At 45.0% G+C, this 17,228-nt stretch overlaps 1 protein-coding gene across 2 annotated transcripts in view; it reads left to right on the top strand.

The window, feature by feature from the left end:
* The window catches only part of LOC143930945 (C-type lectin domain family 2 member B-like), a 175,495-nt gene extending 161,370 nt beyond the window's left edge, over nucleotides 1–14,125 (top strand). For both annotated transcript variants that reach the window (XM_077455640.1, XM_077455641.1), the window contains exons 4-7: nucleotides 3,349–3,432; nucleotides 5,286–5,455; nucleotides 8,025–8,134; nucleotides 12,746–14,125. In XM_077455640.1, the coding sequence (XP_077311766.1) occupies nucleotides 3,349–3,432; nucleotides 5,286–5,455; nucleotides 8,025–8,134; nucleotides 12,746–12,884 (503 nt within the window). In that variant the 3' untranslated portion in view covers nucleotides 12,885–14,125. The remainder of the gene's footprint in view (nucleotides 1–3,348; nucleotides 3,433–5,285; nucleotides 5,456–8,024; nucleotides 8,135–12,745) is intronic.
* Nucleotides 14,126–17,228: the final 3,103 nt, after the last annotated feature.

Below are 17,228 nucleotides of genomic sequence, written 5' to 3'. Positions count from 1 at the left end.
GGCCCCCTGTGTTCACTCTCTGTGTACGGCCCCCTGTGTTCACCCTCTGTGTACGGCCCCCTGTGTTCACTCTCTGTGTACGGCCCCCTGTGTTCACTCTCTGTGTACGGCCCCCTGTGTTCACTCTCTGTGTACGGCCCCCTGTGTTCACCCTCTGTGTACGGCCCCCTGTGTTCACTCTCTGTGTACGGCCCTCTGTGTACGGCCTCCTGTGTTCACCTTGTGTGTACGGCCCCCTGTGTTCACCTTGTGTGTACGGCACCCTGTGTTCACCTTGTGTGTACGGCACCCTGTGTTCACCTTGTGTGTACGGCACCCTGTGTTCACCTTGTGTGTACGGCACCCTGTGTTCACCTTGTGTGTACGGCCCCCTGTATTCACCTTGTGTGTACGGCCCCCTGTATTCACCTTGTGTGTACGGCCCCCTGTGTTCACCTTGTGTGTACGGCCCCCTGTGTTCACCTTGTGTGTACGGCCCCCTGTGTTCACCTTGTGTGTACGGCCCCCTGTGTTCACCTTGTGTGTACGGCCCCCTGTGTTCACCTTTTGTGTACGGCCCCCTGTGTTCACTCTCTGTGTACGGCCCCCTGTGTTCACCCTCTGTGTACGGCCCCCTGTGTTCACCCTCTGTGTACGGCCCCCTGTGTTCACCCTCTGTGTACGGCCCCCTGTGTTCACTCTCTGTGTACGGCCCCCTGTGTTCACCCTCTGTGTACGGCCCCCTGTGTTCACTCTCTGTGTACGGCCCTCTGTGTACGGCCTCCTGTGTTCACCTTGTGTGTAAGGCACCCTGTGTTCACCTTGTGTGTACGGCCCCCTGTGTTCACCTTGTGTGTACGGCCCCCTGTGTTCACCTTGTGTGTACGGCCCCCTGTGTTCACCTTGTGTGTACGGCCCCCTGTGTTCACCTTGTGTGTACGGCCCCCTGTGTTCACCTTGTGTGTACGGCCCCCTGTGTTCACCTTGTGTGTACGGCCCCCTGTGTTCACCTTGTGTGTACGGCCCCCTGTGTTCACCTTGTGTGTACGGCCCCCTGTGTTCACCTTGTGTGTACGGCCCCCTGTGTTCACCTTGTGTGTACGGCCCCCTGTGTTCACCTTGTGTGTACGGCCCCCTGTGTTCACCTTGTGTGTACGGCCCCCTGTGTTCACCTTGTGTGTACGGCCCCCTGTGTTCACCTTCTGTGTACGGCCCCCTGTCGGTCCCTCCCGTCCAGGATCTATTCCTGGCTCTTGGGAGTTATAAGTATGTTGTCCAGGTACATCTATACATACTCGTAGAAGAGACGATCCAAAAACATTCTACTATTTTAGGGAGGTGATCCCCGTGTTAATATTCACCTCAGCAGAAAAATGGTTGGAATTGTCCCCCTGGATCCAGTGTTGGACCCATAAAATTCCACATGGAATGACAAAAGCTTCTTCACTTCCCATCAGGGCAATACAACTGAGATCATGTCTTCATATACTCTGATCTCAATGATCTGTGCCAGAGGTCTTCAAACTGGGGCCCTTTTTCTCGCCTTTATCTGGTCCAAGGGGCACTATTCCTTCCACTGACACCAACAATGGGGCACTATTCCTCCCACTGACACCAACAATGGGGCACTATTCCTCCCACTGATACCAACAATGGGGCACTATTCCTTCCACTGACACCAACAATGGGGCACTATTCCTCCCACTGATACCAACAATGGGGCACTATTCCTTCCACTGACACCAACAATGGGGCACTATTCCTCCCACTGACACCATCAATGGGGCACTATTCCTTCCACTGACACCAACAATGGAGCACTATTCCTTCCACTGACACCAACAATGGGGCACTATTCCTTCCACTGACACCAACAATGGGGCACTATTCCTCCCACTGACACCATCAATGGGGCACTATTCCTTCCACTGACACCAACAATGGAGCACTATTCCTCCCACTGATACCAACAATGGGGCACTATTCCTTCCACTGACACCAACAATGGGGCACTATTCCTCCCACTGACACCATCAATGGGGCACTATTCCTTCCACTGACACCAACAATGGGGCACTATTCCTTCCACTGACACCAACAATGGAGCACTATTCCTTCCACTGACACCATCAATGGGGCACTATTCCTTCCACTGACACCAACAATGGGGCACTATTCCTTCCACTGACACCAACAATGGGGCACTATTCCTTCCACTGATACCAACAATGGGGCACTATTCCTCCCACTGACACCAACAATGGGGCACTATTCCTCCCACTGATACCAACAATGAGGCACTATTCCTCCCACTGATACCAACAATGGGGCACTATTCTTCCCACTAACACCATCAATGGGGCACTGTTTCTTCCACTGACACCAACAATGGGGCACTATTTCTCCCACTGACACCAACGATGAGACACTATTGCTCCCACTGACACCAAAAAAATGACCCCAATGATTGGTCACTATTTTTTCTTTTGCCACAAATAAATAGGGCATTATTCTTCCCACTGCTACCAATGATGAGGCATAATTTTCCACTGATACCAATGATGGGACACTATTCCTCCCACTGATACCAATGATGGGACACTATTCCTCCCAGTGATACCAATGATGGGGCACTATTCCTCCCAGTGATACCAATGATGGGGCACTATTCCTTCCAGTGATACCAATGATGGGGCACTATTCCTCCCAGTGATACCAATGATGGGACACTATTCCTCCCAGTGATACCAATGATGGGGCACTATTCCTCCCAGTGATACCAATGATGGGGCACTATTCCTTCCAGTGACACCAATGATGGGGCACTATTCCTCCCACTGACACTAATGATGGGGCACTATTCCTCCCACTAATACCAATGATGGGGCACTATTCCTCCCACTGACACCAATGACGGGGCACTATTCCTCCCACTGATACCAATGACGGGGCACTATTCCTCCCAGTGACACTAATGATGGGGCACTATTCCTCCCAGTGACACTAATGATGGGGCACTATTCCTCCCACTGACACTAATGATGGGGCACTATTCCTCCCAATGATGGGGCACTATTCCTCCCAGTGACACTAATGATGGGACACTATTCCTCCCACTTATACCAATGATGGGGCACTATTCCTCCCAGTGACACCAATGATGGGGCACTATTCCTCCCAGTGACACAAATGATGGGTCCCTATTCCTCCCCCAATCTTATTGACTCCCAGTAATTTCCGGACATTATCTACTTCCATTGGCACAAGCCCTTTGTTTAGAATGTTTGGAGACCTCTGATCTATGCACACAACAAGCTAAATTGTAGAATGTATTGTGCCTCTAATCTACAATCTCATTTCTTTTTTTAGGAATTTGGAAGAAATATCGATCAAAAGTGACCATAGGAATTTTATTATTGATGATAATTGTTCTTCTCGCTGTTCTTATAAGAGGTAAGATGGCTGCCAGCTGTATTGGACTTTTATTTTGAGATTCAACAGAAACCATCAAAGCAAACGGCTCGTTCACACTAGCAGATTGGGGGAGGGGGCAGTAAAACCCCACTGTTGAGTCACATTTTTACTGCCCCGCAACTTTAGCTGCAGAAGCAGTGGTCAGGCGTTTACACATGCCATGGCAGCAATGCTTTGCATCGCAGCTGCGGTAGGTATTATACCTCCTGTCACTTTCAGCAAGTGTAGTACCCACTGACCATAGTCAAGTTCCTCCACCCCAAACTCGCTCATCCATGTCTTTATGGACCTTGCTTTGTACACTGGTTGGCAGTCATGTTGGAACAGGAAGGGGCCGTCCCCAAACTGTTCCCACAAAGTTGGGAGCATGAAATTGTCCAAAATATCTTGGTATGCTGACGCCTTAAGATTTCCCTTCACTGGAACTAAGGGGCCAACCCCTGGAAACAACCCCCCCCCCCCCCTCCACCAAATGGTTTGGACCAGAGCACAAAGCTCCATAAAGACACGGATGAGCGAGTTTGGGGTTTGGGAACTTGACTGGCCTGCACAGAGTCCTGAGCTCAACCCGATAGAATACCTTAATGAATTAGAGTGGAGACTGCGAGCCAGGCCTTCTCACCCAACATCAGTGCCTGACCTCACAAATGCTCTTCTGGAAGAATGGTCAAACATTCCCATAGACACACTGCTAAACCTTGTGGACGGCCTTCCCAGAAGAGTTGAAGCTGTTATAGCTGCAAAGGGCGGAGCCAACTCAATATTGAACCCTACGGAATAAGACTGGGATGCCATTAAAGTTCATGTGTGTAAAGGCAGGTGTCCCAATACTTTTAGTAATATAATCTTTAAAAGGTTCTCTAGTAAAATGAAATGCTAAAAAAACAAAGATAAAATAGTCGGATCAAAACCTGATATAGATTAGTGTCAGTGTGTTTTAGAGAGGATAAAAAAAGTTTTGTATTTAGTGCTGTATCTAAAAAGAAAAATCATACAGAAATCCGCCCAGTGAAAGTGCATGTACATTTGTTCTGTGGGAATGGGGCAAAAAATAAACAAATATTTTTAGGCTATTTCCTTTGCTGGTTGATTTATTTTATCTTTTTGTTTTTTTTTAAAAACGGAAAATACCGCATTTGGCCACTAGATGGCACTGAGTTATATAGGTAATTCCTGTGATACTTAGCGCCATCTATTGACCACATGCAATATTTTCTGTTTTAAATGAATGAAAGACAATTCAACAGCACAGTAACATTATTTTTTAATTTTTTTTGCCCAATTTGCAGAAAAAAAAAAAATCGACATTTATTTTCGCTGTATAAATTGCTACACAGATTTATTAAATAAACAAAGTCCTTAGTGTCAGCTTGTTTTAGGTAGTATAGTAATAAAAAAAATTGCAAAATGCACATTGTTTCTAGGCCCCACTAAAGGTACATACAGTAAATAATATACTATACATATAGTATATGTGGTATCCTCATAATGTGTACTTTATTTTGGGTTGCATTTTATTGGTGGGTCATGGTATTAGTGCCATGGGGGCACCAAGCAAGCATTTGGGCTTCTTAAATTAAACATTTATAGATACAATTACAAAGCACAACATACAGATGACATGTTATTATTTGCCATCATATAATCTTTCCTGGTGTTAGAATGTATAGACATAGGCTGCATTCTTTACAAATTCCACAGATTTGTATGTGTTTTATACATTGTGTTTATTTTCTATACACATTTTCTAATTCAGAAACATTTTTTAAAAAGTTCAGCTAATGTCATTATAACAAAGTAACCTCCTGTTCATATGTTTCCATAAAAAACAGGAACACAGAAGGAAAAACGTATAAATGATATCCGATGCAAGGATGACTGGATCTTATACAGAGATAAATGTTATTATTTTTCAAGCAGGCGAGATACATGGAGCTACAGCCAGACGTTCTGCGAATCGTTCCATTCATCACTGGCAGTTATTGATAATCAACAGGAAATGGTGAGTTATATTATAACTGAAATGTCAGAAATGGACACATGACCACTGGACATGATCATAATACAATTCTATTACACTCCATACATAGAACACTACACCCCCCAACATGACCCTCCACTGGACATGATCATAATACAATTCTATTACACTCTATACATAGAACACTACACCCCCAACATGACCCTCCACTGGACATGATCATAATACAATTCTATTACACTCTATACATAGAACACTACACCCCCAACATGACCCTCCACTGGACATGATCATAATACAATTCTATTACACTCCATACATAGAACACTACACCTCCCAACATGACCCTCCACTGGACATGATCATAATACAATTCTATTACACTCCATACTTAGAACACTACACCTCCCAACATGACCCACCACTGGACATGATCATAATACAATTCTGTTACACTCTATACATAGAACACTACACCCCCAACATGACCCTCCACTGGACATGATCATAATACAATTCTATTACACTCCATACATAGAACACTACACCCCCAACATGACCCACCACTGGACATGAACATAATACAATTCTATTACACTCTATACATAGAACACTACACCCCCAACATGACCCTCCACTGGACATGAACATAATACAATTCTATTACACTCTATACATAGAACACTACACCTCCCAACATGACCCTCCACTGGACATGATCATAATACAATTCTATTACACTCTATACATAGAACACTACACCCCCAACATGACCCACCACTGGACATGATCATAATACAATTCTATTACACTCTATACATAGAACACTACACCCCCCAACATGACCCACCACTGGACATGATCATAATACAATTCTATTACACTCCATACATAGAACACTACACCCCCCAACATGACCCTCCACTGGACATGATCATAATACAATTCTATTACACTCTATACATAGAACACTACACCCCCAACATGACCCTCCACTGGACATGATCATAATACAATTCTATTACACTCTATACATAGAACACTACACCCCCAACATGACCCTCCACTGGACATGATCATAATACAATTCTATTACACTCCATACATAGAACACTACACCTCCCAACATGACCCTCCACTGGACATGATCATAATACAATTCTATTACACTCCATACTTAGAACACTACACCTCCCAACATGACCCACCACTGGACATGATCATAATACAATTCTGTTACACTCTATACATAGAACACTACACCCCCAACATGACCCTCCACTGGACATGATCATAATACAATTCTATTACACTCCATACATAGAACACTACACCCCCAACATGACCCACCACTGGACATGAACATAATACAATTCTATTACACTCTATACATAGAACACTACACCCCCAACATGACCCTCCACTGGACATGAACATAATACAATTCTATTACACTCTATACATAGAACACTACACCTCCCAACATGACCCTCCACTGGACATGATCATAATACAATTCTATTACACTCTATACATAGAACACTACACCCCCAACATGACCCACCACTGGACATGATCATAATACAATTCTATTACACTCTATACATAGAACACTACACCCCCCAACATGACCCTCCACTGGACATGATCATAATACAATTCTATTACACTCCATACATAGAACACTACACCCCCAACATGACCCTCCACTGGACATGATCATAATACAATTCTATTACACTCTATACATAGAACACTACACCCCCCAACATGACCCTCCACTGGATATGATCATAATACAATTCTAATATGCTCTATACATAGAACACTACACCCCCCAACATGACCCTCCACTGGACATGATCATAATACAATTCTATTACACTCTATACATAGAACACTACACCCCCCAACATGACCCTCCACTGGATATGATCATAATACAATTCTATTACACTCTATACATAGAACACTACACCCCCCAACATGACCCTCCACTGGTAGTACTAGTGAGCAGCAGTACCAGTTGTAAAACTCCACTGGTTGAGTGACCTAGGTACAAGTCTGGCTAATGCCCAAATGTGGGCATTTAAGGGCAAGTCATCTTTTTATATCTAGATTATTACAAAAGTCTCTAACCAGTTAAATAAATGAGGATAAAGGAGCGCCCGGTGATCAAAGAGGGAATTCATTTGTATTTTATTTGAAATTTCAGCAATAGAAAAGAGGGCCAACACATTTCGGGGGACTAGAGACTTCATCAGGGCAGCCAGTAAAAATAGTTGTGGAATAATCCTGTTGGAGGGTGCCTCTGGCACATGGATCTGGACAGTTAGAAGTCCTCAGCGCTGGCTGCGTGTTCATAGGCAGCAATTCTTTCCCTCTGCCCACACCCTACCAATCTACAACACTGACTGATAGAGTCAGTCCAGCGTGATCTACACCCATTCTTCTAACCAGTAAAAGGCACAGAGCTCACAATGTTTGTAATGTTTCTACAGTCTGACTCTCTGCAAGTATAGTGACCAATTTTAAGCATTTTAATATAAACATTTAGTGATTTCCTCAAGTCATTTTTCTTTCTTTTTAGAATTTCTTGATGCGCTTCAAAGGCAGCAGCAATCACTGGATTGGACTCAGTAGGAATAAGGACGATACCAGCTGGGTCTGGACCAATGGATCATCGTATTCTGAAGACATGTAAGTTCAAGTCTGAAAATCTAGAAACCCTTCCACCAAAGCCGATCCTCCACTGGGCGGGTATTCATAATTTTAACCACCTTCCTATATCATGAAGACTCAAGTGGTTGGATTTTTCTGTGGTGCTTTGTTTCTGTCCCACCAGATCATAATAATGTATCTCCTACAGTAAAATTTACCAATTATTCCTCATTCTACATTATGTACACTATTGTGGGGGGGGGGGGGGGGGGGGAGGGGGCGTCATCATTTGGCTTTGTACTGGTTGTGGCAGTTCTGGTGGCAATATCTCACCGATGGTGTTCCCAAGAACCCAACATATAATTCACCTTCCAGGTTTAAGAAAATGCTGCGTGCGCACAGGGTGTGCCTAGGCGTGCCTGGGCACACCCTAATAACCCTGTGCTGCACAAATTCCCCTTGCTTCTTGGCTGCAGAGAAAGGGAATGTATGTCCTCTGTCCCTTTCTCTGTCTCAAAAGTGGGATATTTCACCAAACCCCCCCAATGGGGCTCCTAAAAAAAAGTAAAAAATAAAAAAAATGATTGTAAACAAATATTGTAAAAAAAGAATAAAAAAAATAAAATTGTAAAAAAGTAAAAATAATAAAAAAATAGACTACTGGCACCAATCTCTGCCATGCTGACACTGTCCACTGCCCTACTGCTATATACTGTATGCATGTGTATATAATAACTATATATATAAATAAAATATACACACGTGCATATGTGTTTGAGCTTTGGGGTGCACACCCTGATGCAATAGGCTGCACACACTTATGGCTGACTCCGTTTTGTTTATCCTTTGTTACATCTCAGTACTGCTGATCTCCTGTAGCCTCCTCCTGTTTACATACACTTACTCTAACATCGGCTGCCTGTCGTGGTTTACGGTGGACATATGGATGATGGCAACATCAGAAAAAGCCTGTATAACAGCATAACTGTGTCTTAGTTTAGAGTGGGCTGGTAGACACATTTAGTTTAGGGCCACTGAAATCAGAGGAGCAGGGGTGGTTTACTTAGGGCTGCTCAGTGTTTCACAGGCTTCTGCTCTGTTACTCCCCCCCTGTGTTCTAGAGGATTCTAGAACCATAATGGCAGGAAGAACAGAAACTGCAACCTGAATATTTATGGGACTTCAGGCAATTCCTTGGGAGGCGTCCCCAGAAGTTAGTAAGAGAGCCCATAAATAGTATGAGTCCTCAGCAGCAGTGTTCCTTTGTCCAGTTCTACAGGAGAAGACCCCCCCCCATTCAGGGGCTGTGCTCCCTGGGGCAGAAATCTGGGAGGAAACCAGCCAGAAGACACTGACTTCCTAGCTAGACTTAGCTGGGGGGGGCATATATGCAAGTCCAGGTCCAGTTGTCATGTGAGGTCAGGAGAAGCTCATGGGAGAGAACCGGGAAAAAGTTTTGGGAGAGGGTCCAGCTGTCCTATGGTGGCGTGAGTCTACATCTCCCTTACTAGGAAGAGAATGATGGCTATCAGCAGGAGGCAACCTATGATCCTGTGTGAGTGAGTAACTTGTATAGTGCTACCTATGTGAACTGAATCGCCTCAGGGCGCTTTCTTGCCACCAGAGTCCACCTGCGGTTTTGCGTGGTCCTTTACCCCGTAAGGTCCTGACATGCTTACAAACACATACAACATTGACATACACATACTAAGGCCAATTTATTTTTTAGACAGGGTCTAATTAACCTACCAGCATGTCTTTGGAGTGTGGGAGGAAACCGGAGGAAACCCACGCAGGCACAGGGAGAACATGCAAACTCCAGGCAGATAGTGTCGTGGTCAGGATTTGAACCAGCGACCCTATTGCTGCTAGGTGAAGGTGCTAAACACTACACCACTGTGCTGCCCCTGTGAGTACAAGACCCTAATGCTGAGGAGCAGCACCAGGACAAGTCCAGGACAAGTGTGCTAAACTGCCACCCCCCTCCTTCCCTTTGGGTTAGGGCGAGGGCATCCGCATCCCTGCAATAAACCTTTTTCGCTCAGGGCAGCCGCATCTCCTGCCCATCCCTTGTCCTGGCCCTACTGAAGAGTGTGGCAGTGTGTAGCTTTAAACTCTGGAAAGGGTACAGGTCACAGTCAGGTTAGAGATCCAGTGGAGCATTTCTTTGTTCAGGTGCAACCAGAAGTATAAGTAGTGCAGCCAGACATTTGAACCGTGCAACCAGAAGTGAAGCACTCAAGTTGTACAGTTCTACAATTTATCGGGGTATCCCTTACTCCCCATCCCTATCTAAGTTCATAGTTTTAATTTACCCCCCCCCCCCCGCCCCAAAAAGAAACCCTAAACCAGTGATGGCGAAACTTGGCATCCCAGATGTTTTGGAATTACATTCCCCATGATGCTCAACTACAGAGTGGGAAATGTAGTTCCAAAACATCTGGGGTGCCAAGGTTCACCATCACTGCCCTAGACTATACTTTGGAGCCATTTGAACAGTGCAGAAAATGCTATGTGACTAGCAGTGGGTGCTCTGAGGGGGAAATAGAACTTAATTCACCAAAGGCTCTTTAGGGGTGAGCTACAGCTGCTTATAGACTTCATCCATGTGTGACACATGTGACATAATGACACTTCAAGAGAGAAATTGTGAGACAGGGACAGAATCTTTATACCTTATAACAGGAAGTGCCTGCACAAGGACCTTCATGGCAGGAACTCTTATGGAAGCAGCAAATCAAACAAAAATACATTAACATGTTATAAGCTACAAGAGATAATGTTCATACCAGACATACCATATTTACTGCAGCTCCGTAACATTGCCCTGTATACACAGGGTGGGGTTAGTAAGCTGGTTGCTAGGATGCTGGCGGCTGGACTGCACATGTCATTGATTGGTGCTGCAATGAATGGTGCTGTAGGGCTCAGCTGCTTGTGTCTTTGAGGTTGTGTAGCCTGGTCACTAGTTTCCTAGTAGCCAGTGATGCACAGCCACACAGGATTATTGGTTGTTAGGACACTGGCGGCCTGGGCAGAGCGTCATTAATTGCTTTGCAGGATCAGGTGTTTCGAGTTAACACTACCCTTTAGTGCTATACATACAAAAACATTTTTGACAATTGAGTGCTTACAGCTTGGAGAAGTGCACAAATGAATCGCCGTTTCCCGGTCAGCCCGCACTGCAGAATTCAACAATCCAGCTTCTATAGGGTGCCAGCCCAGCTCGCCACTGAATCAACACAAATCTGGATGGCTGCACTCCTCAGATCCTGTAAAAAGTTATCTTTATTTCATCTTTGCATCCACAAAAGCAGTATATTCACAGCAGGGTACACCACTGCACAGCACCATTGGTTGCTAAGACATTGGTGGCCTGGCCAGAGCATCATTGGTTGCTAAGACACTGGCTTCCTGGCCAGAGCATCATTGGTTGCTAAGACATTGGTGGCCTGACCAGAGCATCATTGGTTGCTAAGACACTGGCTTCCTGGCCAGAGCATCATTGGTTGCTAAGACACTGGCGGCCTGGCCAGAGCATCATTGGTTGCTAAGACACTGGCGGCCTGGCTAGAGCATCATTGGTTGCTAAGGCACTGGCGGCCTTGCCAGAGCATCATTGGTTGCTAAGACACTGGCGGCCTGGCCAGAGCATTTTTGTCAATTGCTTACAGCTTGGGGAATGGCCTTTCCCTGATCCAGCATGAATGAGTCCATGTGCTCAGAGCATTCCCTATAAAGACGCGGTTTTACCAGTCTGGTGTGGAGGATCCTGAGTATCCTGCACCGAGCCCTGACCTCAACCCTACTGAAAGCCTTTGGGATGAGTTGGAACACTGATTGCGAGCCAGGTCTTGTCATCCAAAATCAGCACCTGACCTCTGAAATGTTCTCTTGGTTAACTGGACACAGATTCTCATATACACCCTCCAAAATCTTGTAGAAGGATCTACACAGAAGAATGGAGGCTTCAGATAGCCACAATGGAGGGCCAGCTCTATATTTCAGGTGAGATTTCAATAGACATCTGTGCAGGAATGTCTCTGAAATCGTTGTCCTGACATGTGGGAATGAAATTGTGCGAGTTCAGTCCCGCAGCAGTGTGAACCTAGTCCAAGTGACACTTTTTGGGGACCGGTTACGCTAATACAGTGATCGGTGCTAAAAAAAAATTGCACTGTCACTGTACTAATGACACTGACAGGGAAGGGGATTAACATCCGGGGCGATCAATGGGTTAAGTGTGCTCCTAGGGAGTGCTTTCTAACTGTGTGGGGGATGGCTTAACTGGGGGAAGAGAAAGATCCGTGTTCCTGATTAGCAGGAACACAAGACCTCTCTCTTCCTCTCTGACCGAAAGGCAGTCTGCCTTGTATACATAGGCAGGCTGCCGCTTTTCTGCCTCTCCTGTCAACGATTGGCACATCCCGGCGGACATCGCATCTGCCGGACCTGCTGATTGGCTCCGGCTTTGTCCAGTCACAGCGGGTCGCTAGCAGAGCGCGCGCGTGTGCCCCCCAGAACCCGAATGAGAGAACAACATACAGGCTTGTTGTTTCGTGCAGCCGGGGCCGCCCTGCCACAGTGAATGTTGTGTACTGCATGAAATCAACAAAACCTTTCCCACAATGACATGTTATTTTTTTCCAGCTTAAAGATTGAGAGACTGCAGACGACCCCCAAAAATTCCGAACATGTTTTCCTGAATGGCGACAGCCTGAAAAGTGAGAGCGGGCGTTATGTAAAGAAATGGATCTGTAACACCAGGTTATCAGTACAACCTCCATAGTCTCCGTCCTCTCCGTACACACGGGGTGGAGATTGTGAGGTTCTCCAAGCAAGGAGCTTATTAAAGGAAGCAGCAATGTAGACGGTCCTGAACCTCGGGTGCAAATTTGGAGTTAATTTTATCTCCTTTTATGTCAGGATTCTAAGAGAAACTGCACACGTCCCAACTTTCTGAGATGGGAATGAGGGACACCTATCAGAAAAAGTATGCAGGCATAGGGCACACCCCTTGCCACGCCCCCTTAAAGGAGAATTGCACACAAAAAACAAGATTGGATAAACCCACAAGTGCTTTTTTTTTACCACTACTATTCCCTTTTATTGGCTTTTGGAGTTTACAAATGCAGCAATTTAGAAATCGGATGAAAGATTTAGTGCTGGAAAACACTTTTTGATAGATAAAAAGTCAATTTTATATAAATCTATATGGATCAGACCAAAATGAGGAGGAAGGAGGGACAGAGGGACAAATCAGGGACAGTCCCTCGAAATCAGGGACAGTTGGGAGCTATGGAACTGCGTTATCTAATTCTGTAAAGACAGAAGGGTCTAGGCCAGAGGTCAATGAATGTTGCATGTCCAGACATAATACATCAGCGCTATGGGTCAGTCAACTTGACAATAACACTATGGGGGTTGATTTACTAAAAGAGGAACATGCAAAAATCTGGTGCAGCTCTGCATAGAAACCAATCGGCTTCCAGGATTTTTTTTTGTTAAAGCTTGATTGAACCAGCTGAAGTTAGAAGCTGATTGGCTACCATGCAAAGCTGCACCAGATTTTGCACTCTCTAGTGTTAGCATATTAAACCCCATTACATGCCCACGATGCATCTATGTACACATGCCCACGATGCATGCAGGTACACATGCCCACAATGCATCTATGTACACATGCCCACGATGCATCTATGTACACATGCCCACGATGCATGTATGTACACATGTCCACGATGTACGTATGTATGTACACATGCACAGGTATTAATGTACATACAATAGGGAGGATTTATCAAAACTGCAGCAGACAGAATCTGGAGCAGCTGTACATGGCAACCAATCAGCTTCTATATTCCACTCAGCCAAAGCGGAACTAAACCCATAATTTAAAAGTTTCAAAAACAGTTGCTATAGGATGGATTTACTAAAGGCAAATAGACTGTACATGCTCCAGAGCTTAGTAAATGAGCAGAAGTTCTGCTGACTTCCATCCTCCAATCATGTGCAAGTAAGAATGCTGTTTTTTTTTCCCTTGCATGTGATTGGGCCTTTTTTTGCAAAGTGGAGCTTTACACACTATACTATTATATTGTTTATGTATATTATGTAATTTATATTTATTAAATTTTTTTTTTTTTGTGATGTTTATTCATTTATTTTTACCCTTGCTGCAGCACTTAGAGGTCTATTTATATATATATATATAAAAATTGCTGTGCGAATGCCTCAGCTTTTAGACAGCGTCGATCCATCTAGTGGCCATATTGTGATATTTTTTTGATGGCGGTAGTTCAAGAAAATACTGCATTATGGCCACTAGATGGAGTTAACAATCATAAGAAATAAGTACATAAGACACATTATGGGGATTGCTGGTAATGCCTGTGCCAATGCTGAGCCATACACAGTGCTAATATTTTATAAATCAGTGTTGTAAAAAAAAAAAACACACAAAAAAGGTTGGCATGTTTAATATTGTATATGCTGCTTGACCATAGGCGTGCACACAGGGTGTGCCGGGTGTACCTGGGCACCCCCTAATCACCTGTGCTGTCTCCTGAGATCGCCCTGAAATGTTGCACCCAAGCAGTGTGTAGCCTGCTCTGCCTGTGAAACAGTTTCACAGGCAGCAGATCGTGAAGCTTGCCAGAGACACTCAGTCTGTCAGGTAATGCAGAGAGAAAGACCAGCTGTCAAAACTCAACAGTGATGTCACGGGTGGTTGGGACCAAACAGCTATCAAACACCAGCCAATGGGATATGCTCTGGACGGCCGCTACATTTATGTGACTCTACCCCCTTTCTTAAGCAGCCCAATCATTGGCTGGTGTTTGATAGTTGCTTGGTCCCGCCCAACCCTGACATTGCGGTTCAGTTGTGACAGCTTCTTTCTCCAAGTAAGCAGTTACATTATCTGACAGTTTCACACACGCTCTTAGCCCTTGTACACACGATCCGAGATTCCGACTGAATGTGTCCTATTGGACCGTGTTGTCGGATAATCCGACTGTGTGTGGTATGCATCGGACTGTTTCCGTCGGAATATCCGTCGGACCCAATTTTCCAAGTTGTTGGAAATATTTTCTGACAAACTGCTCCGATCGGACATACTCCGATCATGTGTAGAGAATTTTGATCGGACAAAGTGCCACGCATGCTCAGATCAAATTCATACATCAAAGCTATTGGCTACTAGCCTGAACGTAGTCCCATCGTAACGAAATAACGTCATCACATTCTGAACGATCGGATTTTCAGACAACTTGGTCTGACTGTGTGTATGCAACAGTTTCGGACATGATCCGACGGACAAAATCCAACGGATTTGGTTGGCAGAATGTCCGACCTTGTGTACAGGGGCTTACAAGCCACATGATCTGCTGAATGTGAAACTTCACCTCTCCCCTATCAATGCTGCCCATCAGTGCCCATCAATGCTGCCTATCAGTACCAATCAATGCTGCCTATCAGTGCCCATCAATGCTGCCTATCAGTGCTGCTCAGTGCCCATAAGTGCTGCCAATCCGAGCCCATCAGTGCCCATAATTGCCGCCTATCAGTGCTGCCCATCAGTGCTACCAATTAGTGCCCATCAATGCTGCCAATCAGTGCAGCGTATTAGTGCTCATCAGTGCTGCCTAACAGTGCCACCTATCAGGGCCCATCAGTACCCAACAGTATGGCCTATCAGTGGCAATCAGTGCTGCCTATCACTGGACATCAGTGCTGCCAATCAGTGCTGCTCATCAGTGCTGCCAATCAGTGCCTCCTATCAGTGTCAATCTTGGCCAGCTATCACTGCCCATCATTGCTGCCAATCATTGCAGTGCAGGGATGGGGAGATGAACTCAGCAGCCAGGCACATTGCCCATGGGTTGGGGGGGGCCTGTTGAGGCACATCTGAAATCCGTTGATATTTATTAATGCCACATGCCAATCGTTAATATAATAGGTAATCACCACACTACTATTTACAATAAACTAATGGAAGTAAAATAAAAAAAGTGTCAGTAAAAGGCCTGCCGCTGAGCACTGTAATTTGTTCTCACGCCACATTAAAAAAAAAGTGCAGCTCTAACTTACTAATCAATAACTTAGCAATAATGGTGGAACCCTCTAATGTATGGAAATCTCAAGAAACTTCAATATTACCACAATACCGGTCTCTGTGATACGCAACTTCACATATAATACACATCAAACTGAAAACAAGACATAACAACTACAATTTAGCAGGGGTGGTGGAAACCCCTCTACAGATAATTCCAAAATAAATTAACTTCAAGTGCATTTAGTTGGGAGGTTCACATTATTATAGCACTTTGGAGTTTTTATTTTTTAGATTGTTACACTTATTTTTTTTATGTTTTAGTTACTATTATAATGTGAATAAATTGCACTTGAAGTTGTTTTACCACCACCACTGATAAGTCCATGTCTTTATGGACCTTGCTTTGTGCACTGGTGGGCAGTCATGTTGGAGCAGGAAGGGGTCATCCCCAAACTGTTCCCACAACACAAAGTTGGGAGCATGAAATTGTCCAAAATGTCTTGGTATGCTTGCTCCTTTAGCCCTTGTACACACGGTCGGACATTCTGACAACCAAATTCGTTGGATTTTGTCCGAAACTGTTGCATACACGCAGTCGGACAAAGTTGTCGGAAAATCAGATTGTACGTAACGTGATGACGTTATTTAGTTACGACAGGACTACGTTCAGGCTAGTAGCCAATAGCTTTGGTTTAGGAATTTGATCTGAGCATGCGTGGCACTTTGTCCGTCGGAGTAGGCTACACATGATCGGAGTATGTCCGATAGGAGCATTTTGTCGGAAAATTTTACGGACAAGTTGGAAAACTTGGTCCGTCGGATATTCAGACGGAAACAGTCCGATGGAGACCACACACAGTCGGAATATCCGACAAAACAGTCCAATAGGACATATTCAGACGGAATCTCCGACCGTGTGTACAAGGGCTTAGGGTTCCCTTCACTGGAACTAAGGAGCCAAACCCAACCCCTGAAGAACAACCCAACACCATAATACCCCTTCCACCATAAGATTTGGACCAGTGCACAAAGCAAGGTCTGTAAAGACATGAATGAGCAAGTTTGGGGTGGGGG

The sequence above is a fragment of the Lithobates pipiens genome, unplaced genomic scaffold, assembly GCF_037356315.1.
Source record: "Lithobates pipiens isolate NorthernLeopardFrog02 unplaced genomic scaffold, aLitPip1_a1.2 Scaffold_25, whole genome shotgun sequence".
NCBI classification, from domain to species: domain Eukaryota; kingdom Metazoa; phylum Chordata; class Amphibia; order Anura; family Ranidae; genus Lithobates; species Lithobates pipiens.
This window is presented reverse-complemented; position numbering and strand designations above follow the sequence as displayed.